At 39.6% G+C, this 14,861-nt stretch overlaps 1 protein-coding gene across 1 annotated transcript in view; it reads left to right on the top strand.

Annotated features, from left to right (window-relative positions):
- Positions 1-14,860, top strand: part of LOC102299740 (proton myo-inositol cotransporter) — a 95,196-nt gene extending 80,336 nt beyond the window's left edge. Inside the window, exons 5-10 of the mRNA XM_005915729.3 lie at positions 4,621-4,784; positions 4,891-5,011; positions 8,665-8,790; positions 8,940-9,058; positions 10,630-10,782; positions 11,636-14,860. Coding sequence (XP_005915791.1) covers positions 4,621-4,784; positions 4,891-5,011; positions 8,665-8,790; positions 8,940-9,058; positions 10,630-10,782; positions 11,636-11,862 — 910 coding nt within the window. The 3' untranslated portion in view covers positions 11,863-14,860. The remainder of the gene's footprint in view (positions 1-4,620; positions 4,785-4,890; positions 5,012-8,664; positions 8,791-8,939; positions 9,059-10,629; positions 10,783-11,635) is intronic.
- Position 14,861: the final 1 nt, after the last annotated feature.

Genomic DNA, 14,861 nt, shown 5'->3' with positions numbered 1-14,861 from the left:
CGAATTCAAGAGTGAGACAGTTTTTGTCTGTTGTTTTAAAAAAAGAAACACTTGTATTCATTTTTAAAAGGTGTGTTAATCCATGTTTCCATTTTCAGACAGGTCAGGGCCAGATCACACCTTCTGCTATGTGCTTTACGCCAACACTTCACACCACAGCAGGGTCAGACTGGGCCTGAAAATACTGTTTTGTTTTGCTGTTTTACCCAGACCAACCAGCCACAACCACACCACAGATATTCCACCATGCCCACCTCATCAACACATATACAAACACACCACCCCTTAGCACACTTACAGACATAATGCATGGATACTCTAGGCCATGGTAACACTACATACATCTATTTTAGGAGCGAGGGAAATGTTTGAAACCAGCAGCTGTAATGCATTATTTACAGTATTTGGACACAGGGAATCGATCATAAAATCATTCCCATTCTTTAGTTGCACGAAAAAAAGACTAATAATGTTTAACGAAGCTAAAAAATAGAAACCACTGCACTGCCCTCGTGTTGCAAAAACACTGAGGGCCTGGAAACAGAAAATTCTCTTAGCAGATCTTACTAATTAAAAGTTTCCTACTGTAGCTTTTTCCAGCACCACTTTTTGTGCTTTGCTTCTAAACTGTGTCTTTAATTGAGAGACTTTTATGGCACAGAATGGCTGCATAGTTTCGAAAGTTTGCAGATGATGTAATAATTACAGGACACTAAAAGATGGGGTCCTGACTCTCCTGTGACTACGCTATAGCCTGTTTCCACTAGCTCAGCTCTTACAGGTGCTTTGAAGTTTTTCTCTCAAAGACTGCTCTGATTGTTAACAGAAATGAAAGCACAGAGATTTTATGAAACAGCCCTCTGAAATTACCTCAGACTGCTGTTTCATTCAAACCCTACATGGAGTCTTTCCTGTCGCTCTGTGATGTGTGCTAATAGCCGACAACTAGTGGGTGTTTTAGACTGAGAGGTGTCACTTTGTATGAGAAGTGACACCTGAAACCCTTCAGGTTTGTAGCGCTACAGAAAAGCTATGAGAAGTAACAGATTTCCCTGATATCATAAAGGGGGAAAATGCCAAGAAACAACACATATATAATACAAATATTTACACTTAACCATGACACTACAAATTGATTTCATTATCAAATAAACAGACTGGCTTAATTTGGAACCACGCGGTTCATACACATAAGGTAATACCCAGAAATTAACCGAAGAACATTACATCCCAACATCCTGCACTACAGTGCTCTCACTGTGACACCATGTCGTCCAGTGAGGAATGTCCATGGGAATACTGAGCTGCTTCACTTCTGTGTACATTGATCTCTTATACCAGAGTATCAGTCTGTCTCCTGCTCGAGCGCTGTCATAAGCAGCCTGCTATTTGCAGGTGAGCAAATATACAGAAGGAAAAATAAAATATTCTTTGTTTTCCTTTTCTTTCCGGTTATAGATGTATTGCTGTGGAAAGACATTCATTTCAAAATTAGATACTTCAGTAACTACCATCCATTCAAATGTTTTTGTTTACTCTTATTAGGGTGGTGGGGGGACTGGAGCCTATCCCATTTATCATAGGTTGAGAGGTTGGGTACATCCTGGTCAGGTCACCAGTCTGGCGCAGGGCTAACACAGAGAGACACACAACCATTCACACCTATGGGCAATTTAGAATTACTGATGAACCTAACCCCAATAACTGCATGTCTTGAGCCACACCTCTTTTCTTTTTTTCTTTTTTTAAAGATTGCTGGAAAAATGGGAAATATAAGAATGTATTGAAATACCTACAAGTAATGTTGTAAGTAATGTTGATGTCCGGGCTCTGGGGAGGCCAGTCCATGATTGTTAGTGTTCCATTGTTTGTTTTTCTCAGGGTATGCTTTTACAGCCATGACAGGATCATTGTCACGCTGAAAAAGTATGCAGTCAGTTGCTTTCCAGATGGTATTGCATTGTGGATCAAAACCTGATGGTACTAGTCTGTCTTTATAATTTATAAATCAGTTTTGACAAGAGCTCCAACACCACTGGCTGAAATGCCGCCCCAAAACACGACAGAGCCTCCGCTGTGTGTTAAAGGTGGCTGTAGTGTAGACACTCACATAAATAAATAAAAGTAAAAACACGATTTTGAATTTTTTTTTTGCCCTATAATGCCCTCTGTATCATATTTGATATATGAGTCTCTGAGACCTCTATCTCATCAACATGATCAGTACTTGCCATAATTTCAAAATGTTATGGACAAAACTCTTTTTTTGTCTAAAATTAACATTGTAGTTGACAAAAAGTTGACAAAAAACCCAATGTATCAAATGCGATACAAAAAATATATAATACATATATAATAGAAATATATCATACACAACATGATATAGCAAAAAAAGTGGATTTTGTTATAAGAGTTAATAAACATCTCAGTTCCAAAAAATCTAAATTTTCTGGCTATTTTTTGATGGGTTGGGTCTTACAGGGTTAAAGTTGATTTATCAACTTATAGATGAGTAGTTCTTTATATATTATGTTCCCCACTTATTTCTTCTTTTTTTTTCATTGAGATTTCATCATGACACCTTAGAATGACACTGTAGCACTTGATGATGGATAACAATGTCTTTTAGAAATCCGATGGCCATGTTTGCCTCTCGAGCGTCTCTTTGGGGCTTTTAAAAGCCTGAAATGCCAGTTCGGAGATGCTTTTAACATTTAACACAGGCCGTGCTTCTTGGCACTGTGGTCAAAAAATGATCATTTTGTTTCTGGAGGCTGTTATTCACAGTACTTTTTAAGTCAGAACACAATGTGTGCGCGTGTGTGTGCATGTGTCTGTGCTGTAATCAGGAAGATGCAGGGCTGGAGATGGAGCACAGCGGGCTGTACTGCTGAGAACAGAAATAGTGCTTTTACTCCTGCTGCTGCTCCAAAACCGACTCATTTCTCGCGTGTGTGTGAGTGTGTGTCCATTAAGCACGTGCATTTTTGCCGGCATATATCTCAGTCTGCAGAAGCCTAATAATTCCATCAAAAACATTTATCACCTCATGCACCTTATAAGACTGTAGGTCATGCTTTTAAACCCGAGTTTCACACCATCTCATTTCCTTTTCTGTTCTCGTTCTGTCTGAGTGGATACCATGGCAGAAAAAGTAAAGTGTTATTATGCAAATCCCTCAAATGAATGTCTTTGTTTTGGGAGAGAGAGAGAGAGAGAGCCAAGAACATGAGAGAGAGAGAACAAGAGAGAGATAACGATGCTTTTGAAGAGATGAAAAGCAGAATGCTAATTCTGAGCTGCCTTTAGAGACACAGGCAGGCAGACAATGCTGTAGATTTATTTGAGCTTTTTCTTAATGAGTCTTACCTTCTTTGTATTTGTGTTGCATTCTCTCAAGGTTGCTGAGTCCCTATCTATTGAATGTGCTTGCACGCGTTGTGTTCATTTTGGGTAATGATGTGTTTTCTGCCAATGAGCGCATGGTTTCAATGGCTATACTTTAAACAGACTGCCTGGAGGTGTTTACTTTAAAGAGTCCCTGCAGGTGTGTGCATTTTGTTTCATCGTTTTCTGCATGCATGTCCTTTTGGTTTTTTTCACTCATCTTTCTTAGTTACAAAGTAGCAAAGTTGAAACAGGAAATGGACTCTGTGCAGGTGTCTGTATTGTTGACCGCAGCCTGCTTAGAGCCTTGTTGATGATGATTGCTGTTAATCTGCACACGTGGAGCAACATGGTGCCAGAGTTGCAAGTATAATTATATTATATGAGAGATGAAGAGAGAGCCTATTTATAACTGATCGCTAGCTGTCTCTAGTGGAGCGACTGGTGCTCAAGTAGAGAGACTGGGGTTGGTGGATGAGTGAATTGCTCTTACGAAGAGAGGCTGTGATTGGCTTGTTGACTTAAAGATTGATTGCAGTTTTGTATATGTGTTTGATATTTATACTTTAATATAGCCATAATATTGTGCTGAGACTGCTTAACATTTCTCCAAATACAATTATACAGTACTTGAAATACTTTGTAGGGTTTTTGCCTTACACAATACGCCTTGAGGCAACTGTAGTGATTTGATACTTTATAAATAAAATTGAAATGTATTTAACTGAAGTGTAATATGTGTAATAATAGTGTAATAACAAGTGTAATAACAGTTACTCTTGAAAAATGAATATGCCGTTCTTGTGTTTTGTTGACTCTGCACACTAACATTATCCAGAATGTTTCCAACTGTATTCAAACCCAGAGAATGTAAGGCAGTTTGAAATGTGTATTTTCATAAAGTGGTTTAACTTTTAAATCCTGGCACAAATTCAGAAATTCCTCCACAAATAGTTGCTTTAGGACAATGATTTAACTGCAAACTTGTTTATATGCAGAAATATAGCCAAAATACAACCAGTTGGCAGTCAGGTAAGTCAAGTCTGCTGCAAAGACACATGTCACGGACAAGTTGGACTCATAGGCACAGACTAACTAAGACTGACTGCAATGTGTTGCCAATCTGTCTGTGTTGATAGACAAGAAGGATACTCTTGACCTATTTTTATGCTTCTTTTTTCTTATTATTATTCTCTTAACTTTGCTTTTTCTTTTTTCTCTCATGTCACATAGGTACTACAGTGCCACCATCCTGCAGATGTCAGGAGTGCGCGATGACAGGTTGGCAATCTGGCTGGCTGGACTCACCACCCTCACCAACTTCCTGTTTACTCTGCTGGGAGTGTGGCTGGTGGAGAGAGTGGGGCGTAGGAAGCTCACCCTAGGCAGCATCATAGGTAAGGCTAAAGGAGGAGGAGACTTGAGCTGTCCAAATCAACAAAAAATATTAAAAGTTGTTTTTGTGCGCTCTGTGCGTTATTTAATTATTATATTTTTTCACAGGCACGTGTTTCAGTTTGAGTCTGTTGGCCATCGGTTTCTTAATGTCTGCACAGCACAGTCCCCCTGTCACCTACCACCCATTAGACCCCGCCATGGCCAACTCTACCTGCTCCAAGTACCAGTGAGTACTTTAGCTACAGGCCTGTGGCGTTTCAGATGTATCTTACAGTATGTGTTATTATTACATCAACAGAATCTATCAGTGTTAAGTTCTCTTAGCCTGCTCCAACAACAGGTTGTCTTTTCTTTTCTGCAGTTATTCTGATTGCTCCACCGTTCACCATTTTAGCTGCAGAGTGTTAAAAAAACACCATTTGAGCAATAAAGACCATTTACCCAGATTTAATACGGTGGTATCAAAAGCAAGTCTTTTAGGGAACACGTTAAAACACTAATCTATGGTGTAATTACTCAGTAACAATTACAGTAAACTGTGGAATTGAGATTTACTTTATTATGGGATTATGATAACAACAGGGATTTTCATTCCAGTATGAAATTGACATTAAATGGACATCAAAGCAAACAGCATGGCTGAAGCTCCCAGTGCACCGTTTTTGTGCTGATGTTGATGCCAGATGAGGTTTGGATTTCTGCAGTTATTGAGTTAGCAAATCAGTGGTGACTTATACTATGAGCCTCAGCATTTGGTGACTCGCTCTGTAATTATGCACAGTCAGGAACTGCTGTGGTTCCTAAATGCTTCTACTTTGCAATAATACCACTTACAGTTTATTATGGAAGAACAAAGAGGGAAAAATGTTAAAATCTGACTTGTTTCAACGGTGGCAAACTATTACAGCACCATGCACAGATTCGTTGAGCTTTTTGTTAGTAAAGGCAGACTGCATGGCTAGGTTGATTTTACACCCGTGGCAATGGGACTGAAAGCACCTTAATATCACATTGATGCTTGATGTCAATAAGAAGTCCTTAAAACTGAAGCATGCAAAAGGACCTGGATTACAGAGGCGCCAAGGCTCAATTATTCCTTCTTCCTATCTACCCATGCATGAATCCATTCGTCCATTTCAGGTTATGGGAGAAGTGTAGGCAGAGATACCCAGATCTTTCTCTCCCTGGCCAACTCCTCAATCCCCGATGGAAGAGATGGCTGGGGAGACGCATTCCCTCCTCTCTCCTCTTGTTCAGACATGTCCATCCTATTCAGAGGCACTGAGACCCTGAGAGCCTCTGTTTTGCCAGCACTTATGAATTGGAACATGTTGACGTTCCAAACCATAAGTGCTCAGCTTCCATTACCATATCAATACAGAAGTACCCATGCATCGGAGCACACCAGTCTTCAAACGTGCCCTTCATTTTGATCTCAACTGAACGTAAATCACCTGGTGTTTTTTTCCAACTGGATATTGCATTTTTATGGCTTGCAACCAAGTTCTGGGGTATAACCACTAGAGTAGCTTTCTCCAGGACCAAAAGACATACTGAGACCCACATGTACGTACATGGTGGAAAGAAATCCAGCTACACTATCAAACCTAGTAATGAGGGTTGTTATTTCCCTTCAGGATGTGAGGAGTGGGTATGACTTTAGACCTCCGAGTCCCTCTGAATTACTCCGTCTGATCATCTAGCACATTTGAAGGAAAATACAGATTTCTGTGTTTGTATTAAGGTGTCGCACTCTGCAGAAAGTTGGAGGAAAACACAAAGCGGTACATTTGGTATTGTAGCATAGCTTAAAATGGTAAACAAGAACCGAAAATGGGGGTGCTGGCATGAGGAAGCTACTGTTGACCTTGGAGCACTTCTGTTCTTAGTAAAGGCACTTAGTATTTTGCAGTTTTAGAGCAGAGGACACTAAGTGGTGGAAAGAGAATAAAACCCTCCTAAAATAATTTTTGTGGTGAAGTTCTTGCAGGTTTTTACACATACGTTAATACAGATCTAGATTTCTCTGAGTACTCAGAGGTCAAAATTAGTGCCAGCATAGGTGTTAGAAATTGTGGTCAATTATTTCACATAATAAATGTAATTAAATGATTTTAACAGTTACGCAATTCATCATCTAACATCTGTCACTCCCATTTCACTCGACTGTCCCCAGCAGCAGCAGAAGGCAGGCGGTGAGCCAGAGTTTGTTTCCGAATGAAACAGTCATCAGATGCCTCCGTGTTGCAATTTACTCTCACTTACACAGACACGAGATGAAGCTCATGTGTAACGGCAGTCTTTCATCACAACGACAGGCAATGCCTAATGCACTCGCTGTCCTGCGACCGCGTGCTATAACCCACATAAACGCAGGGATAATTTGAAGAGATGAGTGCTTTTACCACACTGGAAAAGCTTTACTGAATTCACTTTGCTTCACATGAACCCACACGCATCCCTTCACTGACCACAGCAGCATCAACAGAGCACCAGAACCACCAGTAGCCTCTTAAGTGCTTTGGTGCTCAGATGTCCCATTTAAAGATGTTTTCTTAACGTGCTATTTTGGGGTTTGACTAAGGAGAGCTAAAGCCCTTTACGCACTGGACACATAACATTTGTGCAAATATTTTATGTTTTACAAATATTTTTTTTTGACTCACCTGGTCTTAACTTAGTCATTTATACTGACTGCGTACCTTGAGTTGGCTATCGTTTGGTGGAGTGGGTTGTCCACTAATTTAAGGGTGAAGGTTGCTCCTTATGGAAAGCACTAAGGTTAAAGGGGAGCTATCATAGATAGAGAATTTTACTGATAGGGATTTCTAGACGAGCTCCCTGCTTTTCTATTGGGAAAGGGTTTGACCCTTTTAGGACCTATCTACATTATGCTTACTTTTGTCACCAGATAAATATCAAATATGGTATAAAATATATGTATAAAATATACATCTTAGTCTCCTGAACTGTCTCATTGCATTACACACATGGTAAAAGGGAAGTCCATGAGTAGTACAGTGGTGAAATTGCCATCTATGACATAACCAGCCTGCAATGCTAGCTAACGCTAATAAAAACCCTTAGGAGTGCTAAGGTACTATTTCACTAGCATTACATTACTGCTGGGCTAGCTAGCCTGACCTGCTAATGTCTCTGGGATTTTTTCTTTTTATAAAAACAGATGTTTAATGGGCTTTAGCTTTACTAATACTTAACAATATCTATATCAGTGTTACAGATACTTCTAAGCAGCTAATGCTAAGTGGTTATATCTTTCTCCTCACCCTCCTGCAATAGTTACTTTTGAATACATGGTGTTATTTTCATCCTTAACCTCAGCGTGAAATTAGAGAAAAGCTTCCCTGGAAGCTACGGACAATAAAAATAGATCTCTCAAGCAGAGTGTGCATTTCATGACCTACCTCGAACCTGATTAAATAGCACGGGGAAAGATGAGTGCACCCTTGTGAAGCTATTCAGTTGAAACACTCAAAAATAAGGACTGCTCATCAAGAAACAGACCGCAGAACATGATAATGTGATAGGATGTAGTTTAAATTAACAAAGCTGGGAACAGGATAGGAAAAGAAATGTAATGATAGTGAATCCCACACAGTGGGGACGAATGTCTCATGCATTTCCTGATTTTGGGGAGAGATGTGTGCCTCAGTTAGATGGGTGGGTAGCTGTTTTTCTGTTATATTTGCATCTTGTCCAGTAGCAGCAGGTACGTTTACATTCATATTGAACTTTTACAAGGAGTTTCTCAGCATCCTATAGAGGAAAGGCAGACGTAAAAGAATGTGATTACAAGCTGCCGTTTGATTGATTGTCTTTAGAGCAATGACAGTTAATGCGTGTTGCATCTGCTGTTAGGGTGTGCGAGCCGTGCATGCTGGATCCTGGATGCGGCTTCTGTTACCGTGAGAATGGCTCGGCGCTGCTCGCCTCCTCCTGCGTGCCAGTCAATAAGGCCTCCACCGAGCACGCAGCATGGGGCAGGTGAGTCACAGGATGCAAAGTGAGCATGTGGAAGTGCATTAGGATGCAGTGAAATAACACACCTCACCTTTAACTGCCCCCCTCCCCCCCCACAGTTTTAAGAAGGATTGGTAAAGTCTAACTAACTAAAATGTGCATGCCTCTTATAGATGCTCCAACTCTACCCTGATGAGAGATCAGACCTACTGGGCCTACAACTACTGCCCCACCTCCTTCTCCTGGTTGGTTTTACTGGGACTGGTGTTCTACTTGGCTGCCTTTGCGCCGGGTGAGAGACTGAACCTTAGTTTTAGTCCCCATGAGATCCAACACCAGGATGCTTTTGGGGAAAACAAAACAAACAATAACAAAAAGAGAACCATAAATTGAACATAATTTTTTTGAATTCTGAAAATGCAGTGTGGGACAAAGCATACTATATTCTGATATTCTGCCAAAGCAAAACCTCGCTGTGTTGGACTTGTAGCTGCAGATGTGTTTGTCTGAGTGCTTACCAGAGTTAACAGGATCCATTATAATCCTAACAAAGCACCAACCCATTTGGCTGCTGTCTAAACTCCTAGTCGGTGTACTGGGCATTGTTTAGAGTCCAGAAATGCAGATACAGTTTTTAAAACGCAAATAAACAGGTAGATCATATAGCTAAACAAGAGCCAGTAGTTATAAAACTGCATTTTGGCGTATATGTTTTTATTTTATTTTCCACATGGACTGTTTACCTGTACGCAGCCAAAGCCTGCATAAATTTGCCTGGTCAATACTACTCAACCTACAAAAGGAATCAGAAGCTGACTGCAAATCAAATCAAATATCTTTTTACTTGTATGTAGATGCTGCATATTGATAGAGCTTTTCTGCTTCTGTCAAATTCAACTACCGTCTTTGTTTCTATTATAGGCACGGTAGCACTTCATAACACAGCCCACGACTGATTATGTAATTTTTCTACATTTACCATGTAATTCTTCTTAATTGAGAGTCTAGGGAGAAGAAAGAGGACGCAAATCAAACTTCATGTATTTTTTATTTAATTAGTAACTTTGGGGTATTTTAAAGTAAAGGACAACCAAAATTTCCTCTTTGTGGTATCCTGTCCTTGTCTTCTTGGATTGGAATTCAAGGGTCTGACAGGGGTGTGGGCTGTATTATAAAGCAGCAGTCCCCAACCTTTTGCTCCACGGACCGGTTTAATGTCAGACAATATTTTCACGGACTGAGGTGAGGTGTTGTGGATACATACAACAAAATAAAATGATACGACCAAGACAAAAACTGTGGTATTTTGTAAATAATAATAATAATAAACGAGAATTCACCGTGTAATTGTGTAACTTTATTAGCAGCGTCTTCCTGAAATGCGCCAACAACACTGAGAGTAACATCCTCCTCTCTGCCCCTTAATGCTCTCTGGTCGCTATGGTAACGCGTAAATATTTCTTTCAAAATAAGACTCACAACTACAACACGGGAAAAGACCCAGGGAAACCGAGTTAACGATAAAAACCCTGAAAACCATAAATTTCACACCCGAGCCTCAACTCTCGCAGCCCGGTACCAAACGACTGACGGCCTGGTAGCGGTCCGTGGCCCGGGGGTTGGGATCTGCTGTTATAAAGTATCTACACTTCCCTTTCTTCTATTGTAGTCTCACATCATTTTGAAATATACAGACTATAGAACATTTGAGTTTTTAATTTTTTACATGTCAGAAAATGAAATAAGTTGTATGAAGTGCTGCTGACAAGACTTAAACAAAATATAGTGCAATTCTCCATCCATCTCGCATCTCCACCTCTTAATCAAATGGTCCCACGGCTCATTCTCACTTGTCTGTCGCAGGTATGGGTCCAATGCCATGGACCATCAACTCTGAGATCTATCCTCTTTGGGCAAGGAGCACAGGGAACGCCTGTGCAGCAGGGGTCAACTGGACCTTCAACATCCTGGTGTCTCTTACCTTCCTCCACCTGGCTCAGTACATCACCTACTATGGTCAGTTTCTGTGTGTAAGGAAATAATAACCTTGAAAGATTTTATCCTTTATTTTTTTTACACGTAAGAGGTATTTTTGTGTTCCCATTAAGAGCAATAAGGACAGAACAGCTTGCTGATACCCTGAAGTGATGCTTTCTTCCACCCATCTTGCATAACTCCTCAGTCAGTGTAGCACAACAGCAGGTTTCCCCTCACACAGGAAGGAGCTGACCTTTGGCGGAGTTGGAGATCAATCAATCAGGGGTGATTGTGGAGGCATCCTGAGATCCACTGGATTAATTATCGATTCTGAGTCATTCACCAATTTATCTGCTTGATAGCAATCATTTACTAAAAGTGGGGCAAATAATGTCAAAGCTGGGAAAACACAAGATGTTGTCTTGTTAAATCTTAAAGTGCACTCGGCTGCAACTTAAAAATGTCACTGTGCGTTGACAAGAAGAAAATACGGACCACAGTTGCGACAAAATCTCATTAAACCTGTGTCAGTCTTTTGTATGAACCCTTATTCGTCACATTTGTTTCCCGTTAATCCTGCTGTAAGGCCACATTGACAGGGACATTTTACTTATACTCCACATTTATCGTAGGGTGACCAGCAGTGTGAAAGCAGTGTTGCAAAAACATTTTCATTCTTCACCACACACGTCCCTAGAAGTGCGTGGGCAGTCGTGGTCTAATATTAGCTGCCCGCGGGATCTGTTGTCACCATCGGTGTTTCTTTTTCTGGCAGTGAATGAGAACAAGCAAATCATTTCTCATAAGAAGTGTGAAGTTGTGCTATTGTGTTTCTCATCTTTGTGGGTGGCTATCCTCGGTGACAGCGTGTTCTTTTGCTTTGTCTTCTCAGGAGCTTTCTTCCTGTACTCCAGCATGGCCTTGCTGGGTTTCGTCTTCACATATGGCTGCCTGCCAGAAACCAAATCCCGCCGTCTGGAGGAGATCGAAGCGTTGTTCGAAAACCACCTTTGCTCTTGCGGCGCCTCTGATTCGGATGAGGGACGGCAGGTTGAGTACATCCGGGTCAAAGGTTCAAACTACCATCTATCGGACAATGACGCATCAGATGTAGACTAGAGGAAACTTGGGTTTTGCTTACCTCCCTCTGGGTGTTTCATTAGCTGTTTCACTGGAACATGCAGAGCGGCTGAGTCTGTATTAGTGTTCTTTTTCCTGTGATCTGCGGGGCCACTGGTTTACCTCCAACATAGATTGGGAATTTAGAAGATTATGCTTCTATCAGTAACATGTATCAGTTCACTTTTCAAGCAGTCAGTTGGGGAAATCCCAATCAACACTAATGCTTTAGCATGAATGTTTCCCATTAGTTCATTCTCTAAATTCAGGGGTGAACTGGCACCTTATCTGGTTTCAGACCTGCTTATTATTTTCAACCACAGAAGTCTATAACACTGGCCTTCTACGCAGATAATAGGCAAAGCATAATACATAGAAGTCCAGTGTCTTTTTCATAGAGACTAGTTATGACTGTTTAACAGATGCAAAGATACAAAATACAAGGGACTGGAATTTGTCCCTAATATTTTGTGCATTTGTTTTATAAGCACCATTTATGATTTATACACGGTTTTATCCCAGAGCTTTGTGTCAGAATACAATGGCAACTCCATTCAAAAAGTTACAGTAAATACAACCACAAAACTTTTGTTGACTGGCCAGCAGCTGTTGTCGTCTTTCGTACCATTATGCCTTGGTGTATGAGACACATTCTGCTGTCTCGTTTTTTCAGCTTGTAGCGTAGCACACTTAATGTCAGTCCTTGAGCTGATGTTCTTCTGTTTGCAGTTTGAATTTTTATGAAAAGCAATTGCCAGAGACACACGGTATATCATTACGGTTGAGTAAACTTGTATTGTCGACGGGTGCCGAATCAAAACCGTTCTTACAAACTTGGTAGCCCTGAAAGGACTGGAAGTCTTCGTGCTACAGTATGGTTTGTGTATTTATATATTTATTTAAAACAGATCTTTTTGTGAATCCACATTTCGACAAATTACAAATTTCTTAACGTTGCTTACTTTTTCATTTAAAATGTGCTTCGCAAAACCTACCCTACAAACCACTGTTGCAACTCTTGCAATGAACTTTTTCTTGTCGTTATTTCTGGATATAGTGTCTGTAATATCCAGCAAAGAAACCGGGCTGTTCTGTCTGTAGCAGTAAAAGTAAGCTTTAGCTTGATGACTGAGATTTTTAAGTGTTTCGTTCTATCTGAACATTGATATATTAGTGCCTGTGTATTGTGAAGGTGCCTAATGGCCATTTTTCAGTCACATTTCCTGTAGGTCTACATGGCCTTTTTTTAATTTTAACATGTGCATATTTGCATTTCACCTGTGATGGAATTTTATTGACTAAAATTTCATGTATTTTGCTTTGTGTCTTCCTTCACAGCCTTATGTACAAATAGCCGAGCATATCATTTATGTAGTTCTTGTGTCAAAAGTTGAGGAGTAGGCTTTAGCGTAATTTGGCAATGTTGTTTTGTAAAAGTGTAAACTGTGTAAGGTTACACCTTGTTAGTTAAATACACGTAATTTTCTGTGTAGCAAAACTGTTGGAAAGTAGACAACTGTGTAACAAAAAATAAAAAAGGGTAAGTAAGGGGTATAAAGGCTACTGCTGTGCTTAGTGAACAGGTTTCTCATGGCAGACACCCAAAATAAACGATTGTAAAAATACAGTACAATGCAACGTTTAAAATGATGGAATTTTCCATATGATTTCTTCTACCTATACTTTTTACCCCACATTAATAGAAATACCCAGAAACCTCAGTAAAAAAATGGATAATGTGCTAGCAGAAAATTACCATTTAAATTTTTTTTCCCCAACAGTCCATTATCTATAAATCTAGTCTATTTATAGACTAGTACCACTTTTTAAAACAAGAAACAGACCATCAAATGCCGTGGGACAATTACACCTAAGTGATCCATTAAAACTCGGTGGTATTTGCAAGTATTGTAGTAATTTTGGTGTTTTCAAGGTGTCATGTGGATACCTATGGGGAAAAAAGGTTTTAAAAAATTGCTTAGAAACAAATTCCTTCAATAAATGGAAGAACAGTGATGGCATACTGTAGCACACAAGCACCCTCATGTGGAAAACCAGCTGATTTTTTGAAAATAAAAAAAGCTTTCAAATATCATAGTTGCCTCTTTAGTTGCAAGTTCTTCGGTGTTATAATAGCTGATCATTTTTCAAAGCAAACACAAAAAGTAGTATCAACATGTACAGACTACAATAAAATCATATCAAGAATTGAAGTCAGCACAAAACACGGTCAAATATTCAACTTGTGTTTGAAAATGATAAGCTATTCTATTGTAAACACTTGTGATTTGTAGTTATGGGGCTAGAATATTCCAGATATTGTCTTTTTTAACCCAGAGCGGTAATAAAGGGATCCTCGAAGATAAACTGATTGTTTATTTCAATAAAAACAAAACATTGTGAAATATAGTTCAGAGTAATAACTTAAACTTCCAAAACTTTGCTTTTCAACTCATTTAGCGCAGCTTCTCTGGAGTGAAAGGTGTAGAAAACACTAGCAACTATAATTCAGTATAGGATTGTATTTGATCAGTTTCACTTAATCCAGGAGAGTTTTCTTAAAACTTCACAAGCTAGTTTTGTACTGAAAGTATTACTACACACAAAAACCACAGATTTACCTGTCCACGGCACAGACTGAGTAACGAAAACTTGTGTCAACCAAATATTTAATGTGATTGTTTTAGGCTGCACCTGTGTCAGAGATAATGTGGTGTTCAGCCCTTAACCTCCGGTTAACACTGTCCTCTACCACAGCTGAGGGCATTAAATGGGTACTTATCAGTAAAATGGTTACATTTTTTTCTATGTGAACCAATTATGTGTGTTTTTGCTAAAGTTTGTGGGGTATTACAGAAAAGCAAATTTAAAAAAAAAGTGCTGTATATTTGATTATTGTTCAAGCTGTAAATGTTTTGCTAGAGTTTATATTATATAAAGATAAATATCTTCATGAAATATTGTGTATATGGGGAAAGAAATAAATGTATGAATCAAAG

The sequence above is a fragment of the Haplochromis burtoni genome, unplaced genomic scaffold, assembly GCF_018398535.1.
Source record: "Haplochromis burtoni strain Fernald_Lab_line unplaced genomic scaffold, NCSU_Asbu1 Contig_14, whole genome shotgun sequence".
NCBI classification, from domain to species: domain Eukaryota; kingdom Metazoa; phylum Chordata; class Actinopteri; order Cichliformes; family Cichlidae; genus Haplochromis; species Haplochromis burtoni.
This window is presented reverse-complemented; position numbering and strand designations above follow the sequence as displayed.